At 32.4% G+C, this 15115-nt stretch overlaps 3 protein-coding genes across 3 annotated transcripts; 2 read left to right on the forward strand and 1 right to left on the reverse strand.

Moving 5' to 3' along the window:
- The first annotated feature begins 568 nt into the window (after window positions 1-568).
- On the forward strand, window positions 569-5337 carry LOC110660831 (probable copper-transporting ATPase HMA5). Its single transcript, XM_058152213.1, has 6 exons — window positions 569-810; window positions 1206-1314; window positions 2950-4242; window positions 4347-4601; window positions 4761-4880; window positions 5031-5337. Exons 1-6 carry the CDS (start codon window positions 569-571, stop codon window positions 5283-5285), a joined length of 2274 nt encoding a protein of 757 aa, XP_058008196.1. The 3' UTR covers window positions 5286-5337.
- A 55-nt stretch (window positions 5338-5392) lies between these two features.
- Window positions 5393-6003, forward strand: LOC131182869 (probable copper-transporting ATPase HMA5). The gene is made up of 2 exons (XM_058152214.1): window positions 5393-5509; window positions 5587-6003. The coding sequence occupies exons 1-2, from the start codon at window positions 5393-5395 to the stop codon at window positions 6001-6003; spliced, it is 534 nt and encodes a 177-aa protein (XP_058008197.1).
- A 453-nt stretch (window positions 6004-6456) lies between these two features.
- LOC110660856 (glutathione S-transferase T1) lies at window positions 6457-10301 on the reverse strand. The gene is made up of 7 exons (XM_021819293.2): window positions 10097-10301; window positions 9917-9990; window positions 9316-9376; window positions 9121-9174; window positions 8563-8642; window positions 7488-7693; window positions 6457-6831 (listed from the first exon to the last, which is right to left on the reverse strand). The coding sequence occupies exons 1-7, from the start codon at window positions 10162-10164 to the stop codon at window positions 6619-6621; spliced, it is 756 nt and encodes a 251-aa protein (XP_021674985.2). The 5' UTR covers window positions 10165-10301; the 3' UTR covers window positions 6457-6618.
- Window positions 10302-15115: the final 4814 nt, after the last annotated feature.

Below are 15115 nucleotides of genomic sequence, written 5' to 3' on the forward strand. Positions count from 1 at the left end.
GAACAGTATTAAAATTTATTAAATATAATTTCATAAATATTAAAATTTTATTTTAAATAATTAAAGTTTAATTAATTATATTTATTTATATTAATAAATATTATATTTAATTAATTTTTAGCGGCTCACTATATGAATTACTGATACATTTCACTCAATTGAACTTTAGACCAGGTTTAATAATACTGCGTTTGACCCTTATATATATATATATATATATATATATATATATATATATATATATATATATATATATATATATAATTTGTTTTTAAAAAAATTGAGTGAACTCACTTACATTCACACCTAGAACTCGCACTCACACGTCACATCTGCATCAGCCCTTGGCCGTGTTAATTGGGTCGCAAACTTTTTAGAAGTTGGTGCAACATGGACACTACCTGTTTACGTAAACATTTTTTCTTCACAATTAATTATAATAAAGAAATCAAATATGTACCCTGGATGGTTTTTTCTTCTCTATATATACAGTATAGCCCACTTGGCCTATAAACGAACTGAGCCTTTGGTTAGAACAAGTACGGACTGATCGTCGGCAACCAAGGCAATGTCTTCTTTCCATGGGAGTGGTCTTGGCGGAAGTGACCAAGTTATTTTCTATTCGCCGCCGATTACAAAGGTAATTCACTTCATCGTTTTTCGTTTCCTTTTCTTTTTCACTGGGTCCTTGTGTGCTGGAAGAACTATTGAAGGTGTTTATTTTTACATATGGTTGACAATTTCTATATTTGTTGTGAAAGCTCTGCGCAGAGATAGTCCCAGTGGTTTTCTTCGGTTTAGCAAGTTAATGTGTGCTCAGAAGTTGTATTTGCTAGCAAGTGATTTTAAATGAAGAATTCATCTTTCAGTGTTATATGAATCTTCATGCATCTTGGGCTACACAAGGATTTTATAGCTTTCTTCGTCCTTTTATGCTCTCTTATGCGTTCCTAATAAACCCTATCTTCTTCTCTGTTTCTAAGTGTTTTTTTTTCCCTTCGTCTTTTCTGGAAAATCTTGTTCATTTGCAAAAGTTGGTGCTATTTTGAGTCAGCTTAATCATGAAGCATTGAGTGACGTTTATCTGGCACACTCTATTCCTTCCGTTTGCTTGTTTTTAGTTAAAATCATGAGGTTTCTCATTGAGATTCATCCTTCCTACTTATCTTTGATATTTTTTTTTGTTTTTTAGTATTGTTTTCTAGATTCGTAGTTTGTGTAGAGGCGGAGGAGGAGTGCAAGAATTGCTGTGGTTCGCATGACATTATCGAACAGAAGAGTAAGGAAAAATACTTGGTGTCCATAGACAGTGAAGTGAAAGGACTAAAATCGACACTGTAAGTTTGGCCAGAGAGGAGGAGGAGGAGGAGGAATTAGGGCTTCCAAATCACTCCAATTATATTTAGATGAGAAAGTGAGAGAAAATGGGTGACAGGAGATTTCAGTTTCCTCTCTTTAGCTTCTAATCAAACATGGGAAAAGAAAATGTTCATTATCATTCTTCAATCTCTTTTCTATCCCTTAAAATTTTCCCCCAAGCAAGGGTTTAATTAGTCAATGAAAGTATCTGACAGGGAATAATATGTTAGAAACAACTATGTGCGATTAGAAATTGACTCTCGGCGGCTAGTTTTAAATATAGCCGATGGAATTTTGGCTCGGCTAATGAAGAAATTCCGAACTCAAGCCGAAGCGGCAGCGTATGGGGGCATAACGACGGTTACATCGGAAGAAGAAGGCGGCGAAGAAGAATGAGCGAGGGAGAGTGGACGTGGAAGCGTATGCTGCGTATTGCGTCAACTGGATTTATAGTTTTTTTTTTGTTTTTTTCGCTAACAATGAAGGAGGACTTTCCGATGGGGTGGTTTTTTTTTCTTTTTTATTTTGATTTTAAATGATTTTGAAATTAATATTTATACCATTAGTGTTCAATAAAATAAAATATCGCTTTCAATGTTTATTATATATATATATATATATGTAGTTTGATTTTGACTTATTCCGTGACCGGTTTGAAAAATAATTAGACAATAGTGGCCCATTTTGTGACAGAAATTATTTTCGATAACCACAATTTAATATTGTAACACTTTCATAGATGATTTTGAAATTCTTTTAATAACACTTAAAAAAAAAAATCATTTGCGAGAAAAAAAATTTAAATAATTTGTCACACAATTATATTATTTTTGACATAATTTTTATTTTTTTAAATAATTTTTAAGTAAAAATAATTAAATTATTTAACTTACAGCTTCATTTGGAATAAAATATTTGTAATAAAAAAATTTAATTAAATTCTCACATAATTATATTTACCTTTTTTTCTTAAAAATAATATTTTTTTAAGTTAAAAAAAATTAATTATTTTCATTATAAATATGAAAATTAATAAAAAAAATAAATCAATTAAATAAAATTTTTGTAAAATTTTATATTCTAAATAAGAGATTAAATTTTTAAATATGAGAATTAAAAAAAATCAAGTGAATAGAATTTTTATAAATTTCTAGTTTTATAACAGGTTATAAATGAATCGGCTGAATTGAATTCTTGCATATCTGTAGTTTTCAAACAGGCTATAAATCAATCACATTGGAATAAGTTTTTCTTTTACCAGGTTGAGATTGGAGTAAATTGTTAGCAGCAATAAAAATTGTAGGATATATTTATTCTAAAAACATTTTAATATTTTACATCTTGTTTGGGATGTGGTGGAAAGAAAAAATTATATCTTCACTTTCTTCTTTCATCTCTATCCCTCTTTTTAATTCTCCTCTATTAAAGTATTACTTTGGAAACAAAGGGCACGTTAAGTGTTAACAGTATATGAAGCCATATTCTTTAACCTGACCTAAATATGCTTCAGTATAATATTGTGATAGCTTGGCTTCACTTTGGTACAAATGGCTCTGTCTGAAATAATGTATAATAATTTACATGTGACAGGAAGACACCATCCTTGAGACAAGTGAAGTTGCCGGATGGAGGGCCAATTCAGTCCAGGATGAGGGCAATGGCAAATCCACTCGAGTCTGCCAAATATGCATTAATGGAGAGCATTGCACTTGTTCTTCCGTTATTGAACAACCTTTACAAGCAGTAAAAGAAGTGCAAACATCCCCAGTGGTCTTGGCAACTGAAGAATCAAAAGCTATCAGAAACTTCATTCAGTTCTTGAAAGACACAGCAAATAGAGAATTTCAAGTCATACTTGTCAGCACTGATGAGGACACAAGCAAGATAGAGCTTAAAGTGGACGATGCAATCACAGATAATTCTTTGAAAGCAATTAAAAATAGTCTTCAAGCTGTCCCAGGTGTTCAAAGCATTTGTGTAGACCCTGAACTGAACAGAATTTCTGTTTCTTGCGAACCAGATTCCCCTGCACCTAGAAGTTTTATCATAGTGACCGAATCAACTGAAGCTGGGAATTTCAAGGCCATGATATTTGCTGAAGGGAGAAGAGGAAGAGAAAGTCGTAGACAGGAGGAAACTGAGCATTTGCAGTACTTTCTGCTTTTGTGGTTTTTGTTTCTTGCATTTATTTTATTTTTAGCATCCATGCTTTCCATTAATGTCCCTGCAATTAAGCATTATTTGGACATCAAAGTAGTCAATATGCTGACAGTAGGGGCAATTATCAGGTGGGTGCTATCCACTCCGATGCTGCTTATGCAGCTTATCATCCTTTGGCAATTCTATACAGCACCCAACAAGACACTGAATTGTTGTTCTGTTGATATGGATGTGTTTACTGCCCTAAAAGCGAATATAATCTACTTTTGTTCAGTCTATTCAGTTTTGAGGACTGCTTTTTCTTCGGATGTTCAAGGAGTGGACTTCTTTGGGACTAGCTTAATGTTTATGGCCTTCAATCTTCTTGGGACGTATCTAGATGCATTCGTTAGGAGGAAGAGATCTCAAGTCATCACCAAGCACAAGGGATTGGCAAAGGAAACGATAACATTATTGACTTTGGTTCATAAAGAAAATTTGACTGTCAAAGAAGAAATTGATAGTAGGTTAGGGTTAACTGATGTCATTAGACTAATTCCTGGTGCAAAAGCTAAATGGGAGAAGAGCCATGCGAATGAGAATGGAGTTGTGTATTTTAAGGGGAGAAGTTTTGGATCAGACAGTGTTCTCTCACAGATCGCTCATCTTGTTCAGTCTGATCAGAAGGCGGAAGGTCCTGTGAAGGAATTTGCTAAAACTATTTCCAAATTCTTTCTCATTTTGGTAGGTGCAAATTCAACATTTCATAAGCTGTTAAATTCATTTACAAGTTTCGTATGCAAGGCAGTCTTCGCTAATCTATGATTGTCCCTTTTTTTTTTTTACAGGGTATTATTGTTTCTTTTTTATTTTGGCTTGCCTGGTTTTTAGCTGGAAAGTTCCATGCCTACCCAAAATCTTGGTTACCGCATTCCATGGATAGGTCTCATCTTGCAGCCCTAGTTTGGATATCTGTTATGGCAATAGCTTCGCCGTGTTCTCTTCCCCTAGCAACTGAAATTGCTGCCATGGTTGCCGCCCAGGTTGGCGCATCCAGGGGTGTTCTAATAAAAAATGACCGAGCATTAGAATGGGCACATAAGGTTAGCAAGGAAATTCATCTTTTGGTTTAATTTTTTTCCTTATCATGCCAATTCTCACCAATTTGATGTTGTCAATAAATTTCAATTGCTTCTAATTTGGCCTGTTTGTTAACAAGGCTCTTTGAACTCAAACATTTTGCCTGGTCATTGTTGTTGCAGGTGGATTGCATTGTTTTCAACAAGAGAACTCTTACCGTTGGAAAGCCAGTGGTTGTTGACATAACACTTCTGAAAAATATGAAACCTAAAGAATTTTTCCTACTTGTTGCTGCAGTTGAGGTATGCTACTATTCCACATACAAATTAACTCACTAATAAAGCAAGTTTGTCTCTACATCAACTCTTTAGGCGATTTTATATAGCTCAGAAATAGAATTTCACATACCCTACGATGACAGTTGAAATGTTGTCTTTATGAATCCATATCAGGCAAATAGTAGGCACCCTTTAGCCAAGGCCATTATAGAGCACGCCAAGGAATGCGGGGAAGACAAAGATAACTTTCTCTTGCCTGAAGCTCATGATTTTGACTTAATTGCTGGCCGCGGGTTGAAAGCTATTGTCCAGAGCAAGCAAATACTCGTGGGAAACAAGAGCTTGATGATTGAACACAACATTTCAATCCCGGATGACGCTAAGAAAAGCTCGCAGAAATTGAAAGGAAGGGTCAAACTGGAGTTTTAGTATCCATAGACTCTGAACTAACTGGAGTTGTAGCCATATCTGATCCAATGAAACCAGGTGCACGCGAAGTCATTTCCATTCTCAGATCTATGAAAGTTAGGACTATCATGGCGACAGCTGACAAGTGGGGAACTGCCAATTCCATTGGCAGACAAGTTCAGATTGAAACTGTTATCGTAGAAGCCACGCTTCAGCAGAAAGTAAAGGAAGTGGAGAAGCTACAGGTACATGTTCACCTCATTACTATAAGATCTTTTAAGTTGTGACAATACTTTCTAACTTTCTTCTCTCCCATTCTTAGGAACAAGGACATGTGGTGGCAATGGTTGATGGTAGTAGAAGCAATTCACTTGCACTTGTAGCAGCAGATGTTGGAATAGCAGTTGGAGCACGCACCGGCATCGCAATGGAGGCAGCTGATATTGATCTCACAAAGGACAACTTGGAGGATGTCGTTACCGCCATAGACCTTTCCAGAAAGACAATTTCTCTTAATCATCTTAATCTCCTATTTGCTTGTGTTCATAACTTCCTTGGCATTTCAATGGCTACTGCTGCCCCTTTCCTACTTGGATTTATCTTGCAGCCATGGATTGCTGGAACGATAGCTACATGCTCTTCACTCGGGTTGGTCTTGTCTCCCTATTTGTTGAAGAACTACAAAAGGCCCAAGAAACTGGAAAACCTTGAGATTAACGGAATAAGAGTTGACCAATAAGCCATGGCTTTCAACTCAATTCCTCTGAACAGAAAATAAAATTGAAGCATTGTGCTACCTATCTAAATGAAAACAGAGCCAAGAAAATGATATTGACTGAGTTTTATGTTAAGTGGTATATGATCATCTGTAGATTAATGTTGATGAAAGACTGAATAAGCAATATTTACTGATTTGGATGAGTGGTTTGGAATTTGAATTACTTGATCTGTTTCTTATGAACTTAATTTCTGCTTTCATTTGTAATTTCTTGCCGTATCATGTAATCTTTCCATGTTTCAATGGAATTCTATTTCTTGTTAAAAGAAAAACATTAAAGGTCTAAGAAATCGCAGCCAAAGCTAGAGAGAAAAACATAAATCATGAAGAACCTGCAGTCATACAAGAGACGGTCAGTTCGGCATACACGCAGAAAACAGCTTCTTAGACTTCAAAGTTTCACAATAGAACTAGTTGAAGAAAATTGCTATAATTTATAACTAGCATGTCTATTTATTGCAACCGTGAGTAACATTGTGTCCTAATTCATTGGGTATTCTGGGCTTGAGCCCATACAAGACAAACCCAGAAATACTTCATACACTTATTTGGGCAAACATAAACGTCAAACAATTTTTACATCTTTGAGGTCAATGTTGTTTTGAAGCTTGATTGAGTCTCAATGTTTTCCCCCACTGACCGCTGCTTTTGCAGTCTTGCTTTGGCTTTAAATAGGATTTTATGCACTTCATCAAAGTGAGGCCTTGTTGCCTGTCTTGTGTCCTCAATCCATTGCTGAACTTTCTTATATGGAGCAATTATTCGACTGCGATCATATTCATCCAAAACCTAAATCCAAAAGTAAATTTTAAAATGAGCTCATACTATATATTTGCTTAGGAACTTCTTCCACTTAGTAATTCAAATGACTTTTGAGCTGAGGCAAATTTAGAAACAGAGACCCACACTTTACAATGACATATGATAAGTGTTGGAAACAGAACAGTGAATACCTAGCCAACTGCCATATAATCAAAAGCAGCACACAAAGTGCTCTAATGGTAATCTTAGAAAGACTTTCAAGAGAGAGCTGGAACATGTTGATAACAGATACTCTATCAGGAGGACCAACTGTTCTCTAGCTTTGACCTCACATTAAAGAAACACATGAACTGGAGGAAAAAGGCTTACTCTGCTTTGATCTCACATTATAGAAACATAGCAGAGACTTTCAAATTTAAAAAATCTAAACATTCATCAGAAAATCAATGTAAAAGCCTGATGCAGTTCAGAAAGTTGGGGTCAGAAAGCTTCCAGGAAGACATTATACTGCCATATTTTGTTACATATATTACTCTGCTGTTCTGGTGGGAGTGAGCATGCCTCATTTTGTGTGTTTGGAAAATGGAGGATAAGGGTTTTCACAGTTGCAGAGGTGTGTGAGCAAGGTCTAAACAGAATTTAAATAAAAAATAAAAAAAGAATACTGGATTTTATCTGCATACCTCCAGTTGCATTATTTCACAGACAAGGCTTAGATCTGCTATAGTTGGTTGATTGCCACCTAGCAAAAATCGTCCACTTCCCTTGAGCCAAAAGGATTCTATCTTTGACAGGGATGAAGAGAGAACTTTCTCAGCTTCAGCAGCAGCTTGTGGATTCAGAGGTAGGCCAGATGCAGGTGCCAGTGTAGTATTGAAAACATATGTAGCTAAAGATGCAGCACCAGCCAATTAGTAAGCGTAAACCCCCCAAACAGCAACAACACCACCCCAACCAAAAAAAAAAAAAAAAAAAGCAACCACCACCAAAAAAAAATCTATTGGATTAGGGACAGAAAAACCAAAAGAAGTACCAACAATAAGATTTTAAATGACTTAATACAGATTCTTGTCCAGAGAAGTTGTGAGGGAAACAAGGAAAGTAGGATTTTTTGATTGTAAGGGCAAAATAATAAAAGAGCATCCACAAGGTCATTAATATAATTGGCAGCAGAGTAAAAGGATTCTCCTGAAAAAAATACTTAGAAATGAAATGATTCATCATGCAAACTAGCTGCAACATCTGCAATTACTGTGACATACTTTTTGATAGGTGACCTAACACAAATTGGCAGTTAATTTCTGCAAATATACTCTCAGCTCCTAGCTTATACACAAAGGACAGAAACAAATCTTCAAAATGCAAGTCAGAGGCAAAAACAAAATGCACCAATACACAAGTTAGTGGTTAATTTCTGCAAATATACTCTCAACTCCTAGCTTACAACCTTACCCCGATGAAAGACAAATAAAATATTCAAAATGCAAAAACAAGGGAGAAAAGAAAGTACAGTAATACACAAGTTAGAGGTTAATTTCTGCAAATATACTCTCAGCTCCTAGCTTACACAAACAGGAAAGACAAATAAAATCTTCAAAATGCAAGCCAGGGGCAAAAGCATGTAATCAGAATCCATGCACTGATACCAGCTTATTTGTGCATATTTCTGAGTTACAAGCATGTTATAAAACCTAAAAATTAAAAAATACTATTATATGTTCCCAACAAATGCTAAAGATCAAATTAACTATGAAGCACCTGCTCCCCGGCGTAAATTAGAGTGGTGCCAATCCAACACTGATTGAATCTTAACTCTCTTGAAAAGATCAGCCGGATACCTTAAAATGTGAACAGGAAATTGTTAGGAATTAAGCTGCAGCATATAAAACAGGCATAAAAAGATATCAGAGTAAAGGTTCAATCAAAAGTATACACAAATGACAGTCACCAACAGGTCCAACACTACATGAAAACAAGCGTGTGCAATAAACTGAGATTATCTAGAGGCATCTGATTTATCAGAACCATCAGTTTTAGAACAAAGAGGCAGGCTATACAACTGAGGTTGCCATTTCTTAGAGAAACAAAAGATAATGGATCAAGAATTTAGCTGGGTGACCTTATTGATGCTAAGCTGTGCTCCTTGCTTAAATATCTTCTGGGGACTAAGGCCAACAGAGTACACTAGACATCGTATTCATATGAATAATATTTCATCCTGTTTCCAGCTGAGGCATTTCACATATTTTAAGCTGTTCATGCCACATAAATACATAACCAGAAATTCAATTGCAACAGGTAAGCATCTATACTTACCAATGATCAGCAACTCCAGGAAACACACAAGCAAGATAGATAAGGATTGCATGGCTGCAACCAAAAAGAAAAAGAGAGAGAGAGAGAGAGAGAGAGAGAGAGAGAGAGAGAGAGAGAAAGCACCAAGTGGAATTGTTAAGTGGGAAACAAGGACAATATAGTTTCAGAACTCAGAAAGACGACACTTTTAAGCACCTTTCAAACAGCTTGAATCGTCCATCAACTATAGCTGGCACTTTTCCCATAGGGTTTATTTCTGAAATCACAACACAGAATTTCTTTGAGCATGGTAAAAAGGCAAATCCTACTTTAAATTTCTTCATGTCATGACTACAATTGACACCGAGTTAGAGCAATTTCTTTTGGAATGCAAGATTAGTTTTCAACCAAGAAAAGGAAGCACAAAGCGGAACCCTGAAGGGTTCAGCTCATCTCCATTTCTTTAATGACACTAATACCTCCACTCCATATTAGAGGGATGACATGATTCCTTAACAATGCTTATATAGAAATGAAGAGGACTTCATTTGAAAACAGTTTTGCTGTCGCTTTAATCTCTCCCCCCCTTGTGTTTTTTTATTTTTTTTATTTTTTTTATTTTTTTATTATTTTTTTTTCTCCAAATAAAAGAGCATTCTATAATTCAAAATTAATAGTGGAAGTGACTTGTGTTCTTCATCATGTCAAGCAGTCAACAACGACAGTGCTAATGCAAAAATAACTGGGACAGTATTTAAATTAAACCAAAAAATAAACGGGAAAAAAATTAAACAAGAACAAGGAAGAAAGGAGAAACCTTTGAATTCAGGAGATAACTGCTGGCGCTTGCTTACATCTATTCTGACCTCCTCAAAGTCTATCCCGTTTACCCTGTATATATAAATATCCAAATGAAATATACAGAAAAACCAGAATCCGCCTTTAAATTTGCAACCAGAAACCATTTTAAACGGAATCAATAGAAAATGAAAATCACTTGCAAAAGATGATAACTGCCCGTGAAGGCTGGGACATTCGATCTGCATATACTTTCAGCTTCATCATCTCCTCCCTCTCTCTCTCTCTCTCTCTCTCTCTCTCTCGCTAGCAGGCGGATAGCCAATTAGCTATCAATCGTTAGAGTTGATTTCTATTGTCTGACTTGTTGTAAGCTATTATAAAAGCTTATCTACTTTGTATTGGATTGAGAGCACTACGGTTTTTGGTCTCTCAATTGCTTTGTAAGGTTTCAAAATGGGCCTAAGTGAATTGAAAATTGGGCCTTCCAACAACGCCGCATGTAAAAATAAAAACTATTCATCAATTTAACGTAAGCAATGAGCTACTATTTCCGTCTGTTATCGTTTAATATTTTTTTATTGTAATTAAAAAAATAATTAAATAATATAAATTATAATAATTTTTTTAATTTAATTAAATTACTTTTTTCTTTCACATAATTAAGTGATGATAAAATGAATTATAAAAAAAACTTAATTAATACACTTTAATATTTTTAAAATAATAAATAATTTTAAATAAAATAAATTTAAAAAATGATAAATAAAAATAAATACTAATTTATTTATTAACTTACTAATTAATCGTTCACATGGACTTGTCAACTAATTAAATGCTAAAGTTCTCTTTTTCTGCCATGTCTTCTCTCACTCTAGCTCTTTTTTAGTAATTTTTATTTTTTTGTCTTTCACTCTTACTTCCAATATTCTTTTATTTCACTGCACACGAAAGAGAGAAAAGCCAGAGCAAAACGAAAAAGAGAAAAATAAAAGAAACGAATATATTTTTTAACTACATCATTTTAAGAATTAAAATTTAATTTTTATTATATAATTTAAAATAATTAAAAAATTATATTTATAATCGTTAACTGTGACTTGATCATTTTCTCCAGGAAAACTCTGAAATAAAATTAAAATTATTGCAAAATAAAAAAATAAGTATGCATTGTAAAATATAAAAGAGATAAATAAAAATAATGATTTAAATTTTCTATTCATATGCTGAAGTGTTTAATAATCAAATGAATTATAAGAAAAAATATGCATAAAAATTAAAATATGAAGTGAGTGTACCCTAAATGAATAAAAAAATAAAAATAAAAGTACTTGTAAAAGAGAGTGAACATTTTTAAATAAAAAAATATTATATTTAGAAAATTTTTAAATAATTAAAAGGGATAGAGAGAAATTTATCAAAGAAAGATAGAGGGAGATTTATCAAAAAGAGAAATGGATTTATGAGAAACTTATAATAGAGAAAGAGAGATTTAACATATAGAAAGATAAATTTATCAGATAGGTGAGAAGAAAAGGAAGGAGATTTATTAAATATAGGGGGAGAGAATTAATAAATAGTTTAAGAGATATTTATCAGAGAGATGTATAAAAGTTACAAAGATAGGTTTATCAAAGAGAGAATGAGATAGAGAGATTTATTAGAGAGCAACAAAGAGATTTATCCATAAAGGGAAGTAGATTTATGAGAGAGAGAGAGAGAGATTTATCATCATTCACAGAAGGAGATTTATCAAATAAATGAAGATATTTATCAAAAAGAAACGTAAGGAGATTTGTCAAGGAAAGAGAGAGATATATAAAGAGAGAAAAAGAGTTGTTAGGGAGAGACAAGGAAGACAAAAGTTCCCAAACTGGATCAATTTTCTCTAATCTTGCTTCAACTCCAACATTGTGTGAAATGGAGATGGGAAGGCCTTCTCCAGCCTTGAATCCCTATAACTTGTCCTGTAAAATAATATATTATTACTATGTATTTATATATTTAAATATTATAATTTTAACAAAAAAATATAAATTTATTATTAAAATTATGTTTAAAACTTATATTTCTAACTTATATTTTATTTTTAATAAATAAATATATATATATATATATATATATATATATTATATAATAGCAAATTAAAATGAAAAAAACAAAATAAAAAGAAAAAAAGAAAGTCCCCGTGGGAAAACTTGTCCCCATCTCAACTCCAATCTCCAATGGGGTGGGTATAGGAGCAACAATCCTTACGCCGTTGTCATTCCTAGGGAGAGAATAGGGGGGAGTAGAGAGAGAGGGATCTGCCAAATAGATAGGTATATAGAGAGAGGTTTATTATGGAGAGAAATTTATTAAAAAAACTAAATAAATTATTTTATTATAAATCATAAGAAATAAAAGATATTAAAATTAATAAATTTTATTAAAACTTTAAATAATTATTAACATAAATTCAATAATTGCAAATTGTAACGAAGATAGATTTAGTATGGAGAGAAAATTGTAAGGAAGATAGATTTAGTATGGAGAGAAGGAGATTTGTTAGGAAGAGAGAAATTTATCAAAGAGAGATATATATATATATATATATATATATATATATATATATATATATATATATATAGAGTGAGATCTCATAAGAAAATGGTACAACAAAAATCAAATTTAAGAATTGATTCATGTATGTTTGTAATTTAAAACGGTTAATCAAGTAGGATGAGTCAAATATATTAGAAATTGATTAACAATAAATTTGAAACCGAAATTAGAAACGGAATCTCATCCGTATTTAAAATACATGCTAAAATTTGGCAGCAAATTTAGTATTTTTTAGAAACTAATTACAAACTGAATTCTAAAACAAAATTATGTTTCGTTTCTAATTTAAAGTCTCAAAAATTAGTTTCATTTTATGATATTCATATTAGAAATTGATTTTGGTCGGTTTATAATTCATTTAATTATATTTAGAAACTCATTGTTTTCTATTTTGGAATTAATCTATTATTTATTTCATTATTTTAAGGTTAAATTAGAAATCAATTTTAGTTTGTTTCTAATTTCTTTAGTTATATTTAAAAATCGATTGTTTTCGATTTTAAATTTAAATTATTATCTATTTAATTTATTAAATTTAAAACTAAAATTAGAAATTGATCAGTGTCTAATTCCTTTCCTTTATATATATATATATATATATATCTCAATTGTATAGATACAGAAATTAATAAAAATAAAAGGAAATTTATTATAAAGATGCATAAATTAATAAGTTTATTAAAATTTTAATGAAATTATTAAATTGAATTCAATATTTTAAGTTGTAAGTTAATTTGATAAAAAAATAGTTACATTTACATACTCATACTGCTAAAATTAGAGCATATATGATAAACTTTGTATCATATTCATAATACTCATATTATTATAATTATGATATATATGATAAACTTTTAGATTAATGCTTGTATAGTATTCATGATGCTTGTTTTTATCATAATTATGACATAAATAATAAAGGCAAAAAACTTATTTAGACCCTTTAAATTATATCAAGTAGTTACATAAATTTTTAAAGTATTTTGAGATCTAATTAAATCCTTTAATTTTTTTAAAAAGATCAAATAAATCTTTCAAATTAAAAAAAGAAAAGATCAAATAAGCTTTTTTAATATTTTGGAGATAATAAATCCTTTAACTTTTAAAAATAGAAATAAAAAAGGCTAAATTATAATTTACCTCAAATATAAATTTAGTCAAGGCCGTGCTCTCATTGGTAATTTTAAGTATCTAATTTACAACATCCCGATGCTCTGCATTTTGAAGCAAATGGATATGTTATTCTTTATCAAACTGTAACACCCTAAATGTTTAAATAATTATTTTGTATAGTCACCTGAATATTATCCGGTTTGGCGGGCTCATGAAGGATCGTATGATGTTGCTATTGTGGGCGTGAAGTCTTGTGTGCTGCGTTTTGTTGAATTTTCATGTAGGGGGTTAGATCTACTTACAAGGGAAATTCTATTGAAATTTCGGCAATACCTTAGGATTTATTTTTACTTTTATAGATTAAATTAATTAGTTAATTATGTCAGTTAATTGATAGAGGTCAATGTATATATTTAGGTGAACGGTGCCGACCAATTTTCTTTTATCCAGTCGGATTAGCTATAGTTGGGTCATCCTCTCTGTGAGTAGATATTTATTTTATTTATAATTTTAATATTATTATACTTCTGGCATGCTCATGCATCAGTTATAGATATATATATGTAGTTAAATATTAGGCATGCCCCGTATTGCATTTGTATGTGATGAATACTGCTTTAGTTGTTGTGTTTTGATAATCTAGAGTTGTGTGTGTGTGTGTGTGCGTCGGCGTGTGTGTGGTGTGGTGTGATGGATATGGGTAGGACGGAAAAATCGACTTGAGCTAGTCTCGCTTGGGGCCCAGTCCTTTTTGAGGAAGTTGGGGTGAGTACGGCTTTGAGTTGATCTCACTGACCCCTGCATATGAATTATTAAGCAAAAGTTCCACTCAAGTTGATCTCGCTTGCAGGCTTTGGATTAAGAGAGTTGAGTAGGGAAATCAGCTCCCCATATATGTATGTGTGAGTATGGATTCGACATGGGTGTGTGAGTAGTCCAGATTATCTTTAATGTGACTTAATATGATTTGTATGACTTGTAAGAAGATGATACATTTCATTTCTAAGGATGCATTAGAAGTAGATAGTTATAAAAATTGTATGAAAAATAAATATTTACTCTCCGAGTTAAACACTCACTCCTGTTCACTATTTTTCCAGGTTACAAGAGAGCTTTTTCCTTGTGATTAACCTGCTTTTATTCTTCACAGGTCTACTTGCTATTATTTTTATGTTTTGTATTGTCAAATATAAAAATTCTAGATCTCCTCATGTGTAGAAACATATCATTTAGTTTGGGACTATAATATTTATCAATTTAGGATTGTAATCTATAAACTTTAGGTATGTGTAATTGCGTGATTAGATACTTATGATGGATGAGGAAGCTGAGCTCCCATTGATTTTATTTTGGATTATGGATGATTTATGGGTGAGCTGAGCTCCCTAAATGTACTTTTATTGAGATTACAGGTCGGGTGAGTTAATAACTCCCTGTTGGATAGTCCATTTTATGGCCGGATTCTGTCCGGTTGATTTTTTAAAATTGGGCTCAATATGGG

This window comes from Hevea brasiliensis, chromosome 9 (genome assembly GCF_030052815.1).
Source record: "Hevea brasiliensis isolate MT/VB/25A 57/8 chromosome 9, ASM3005281v1, whole genome shotgun sequence".
Lineage (NCBI taxonomy): Eukaryota > Viridiplantae > Streptophyta > Magnoliopsida > Malpighiales > Euphorbiaceae > Hevea > Hevea brasiliensis.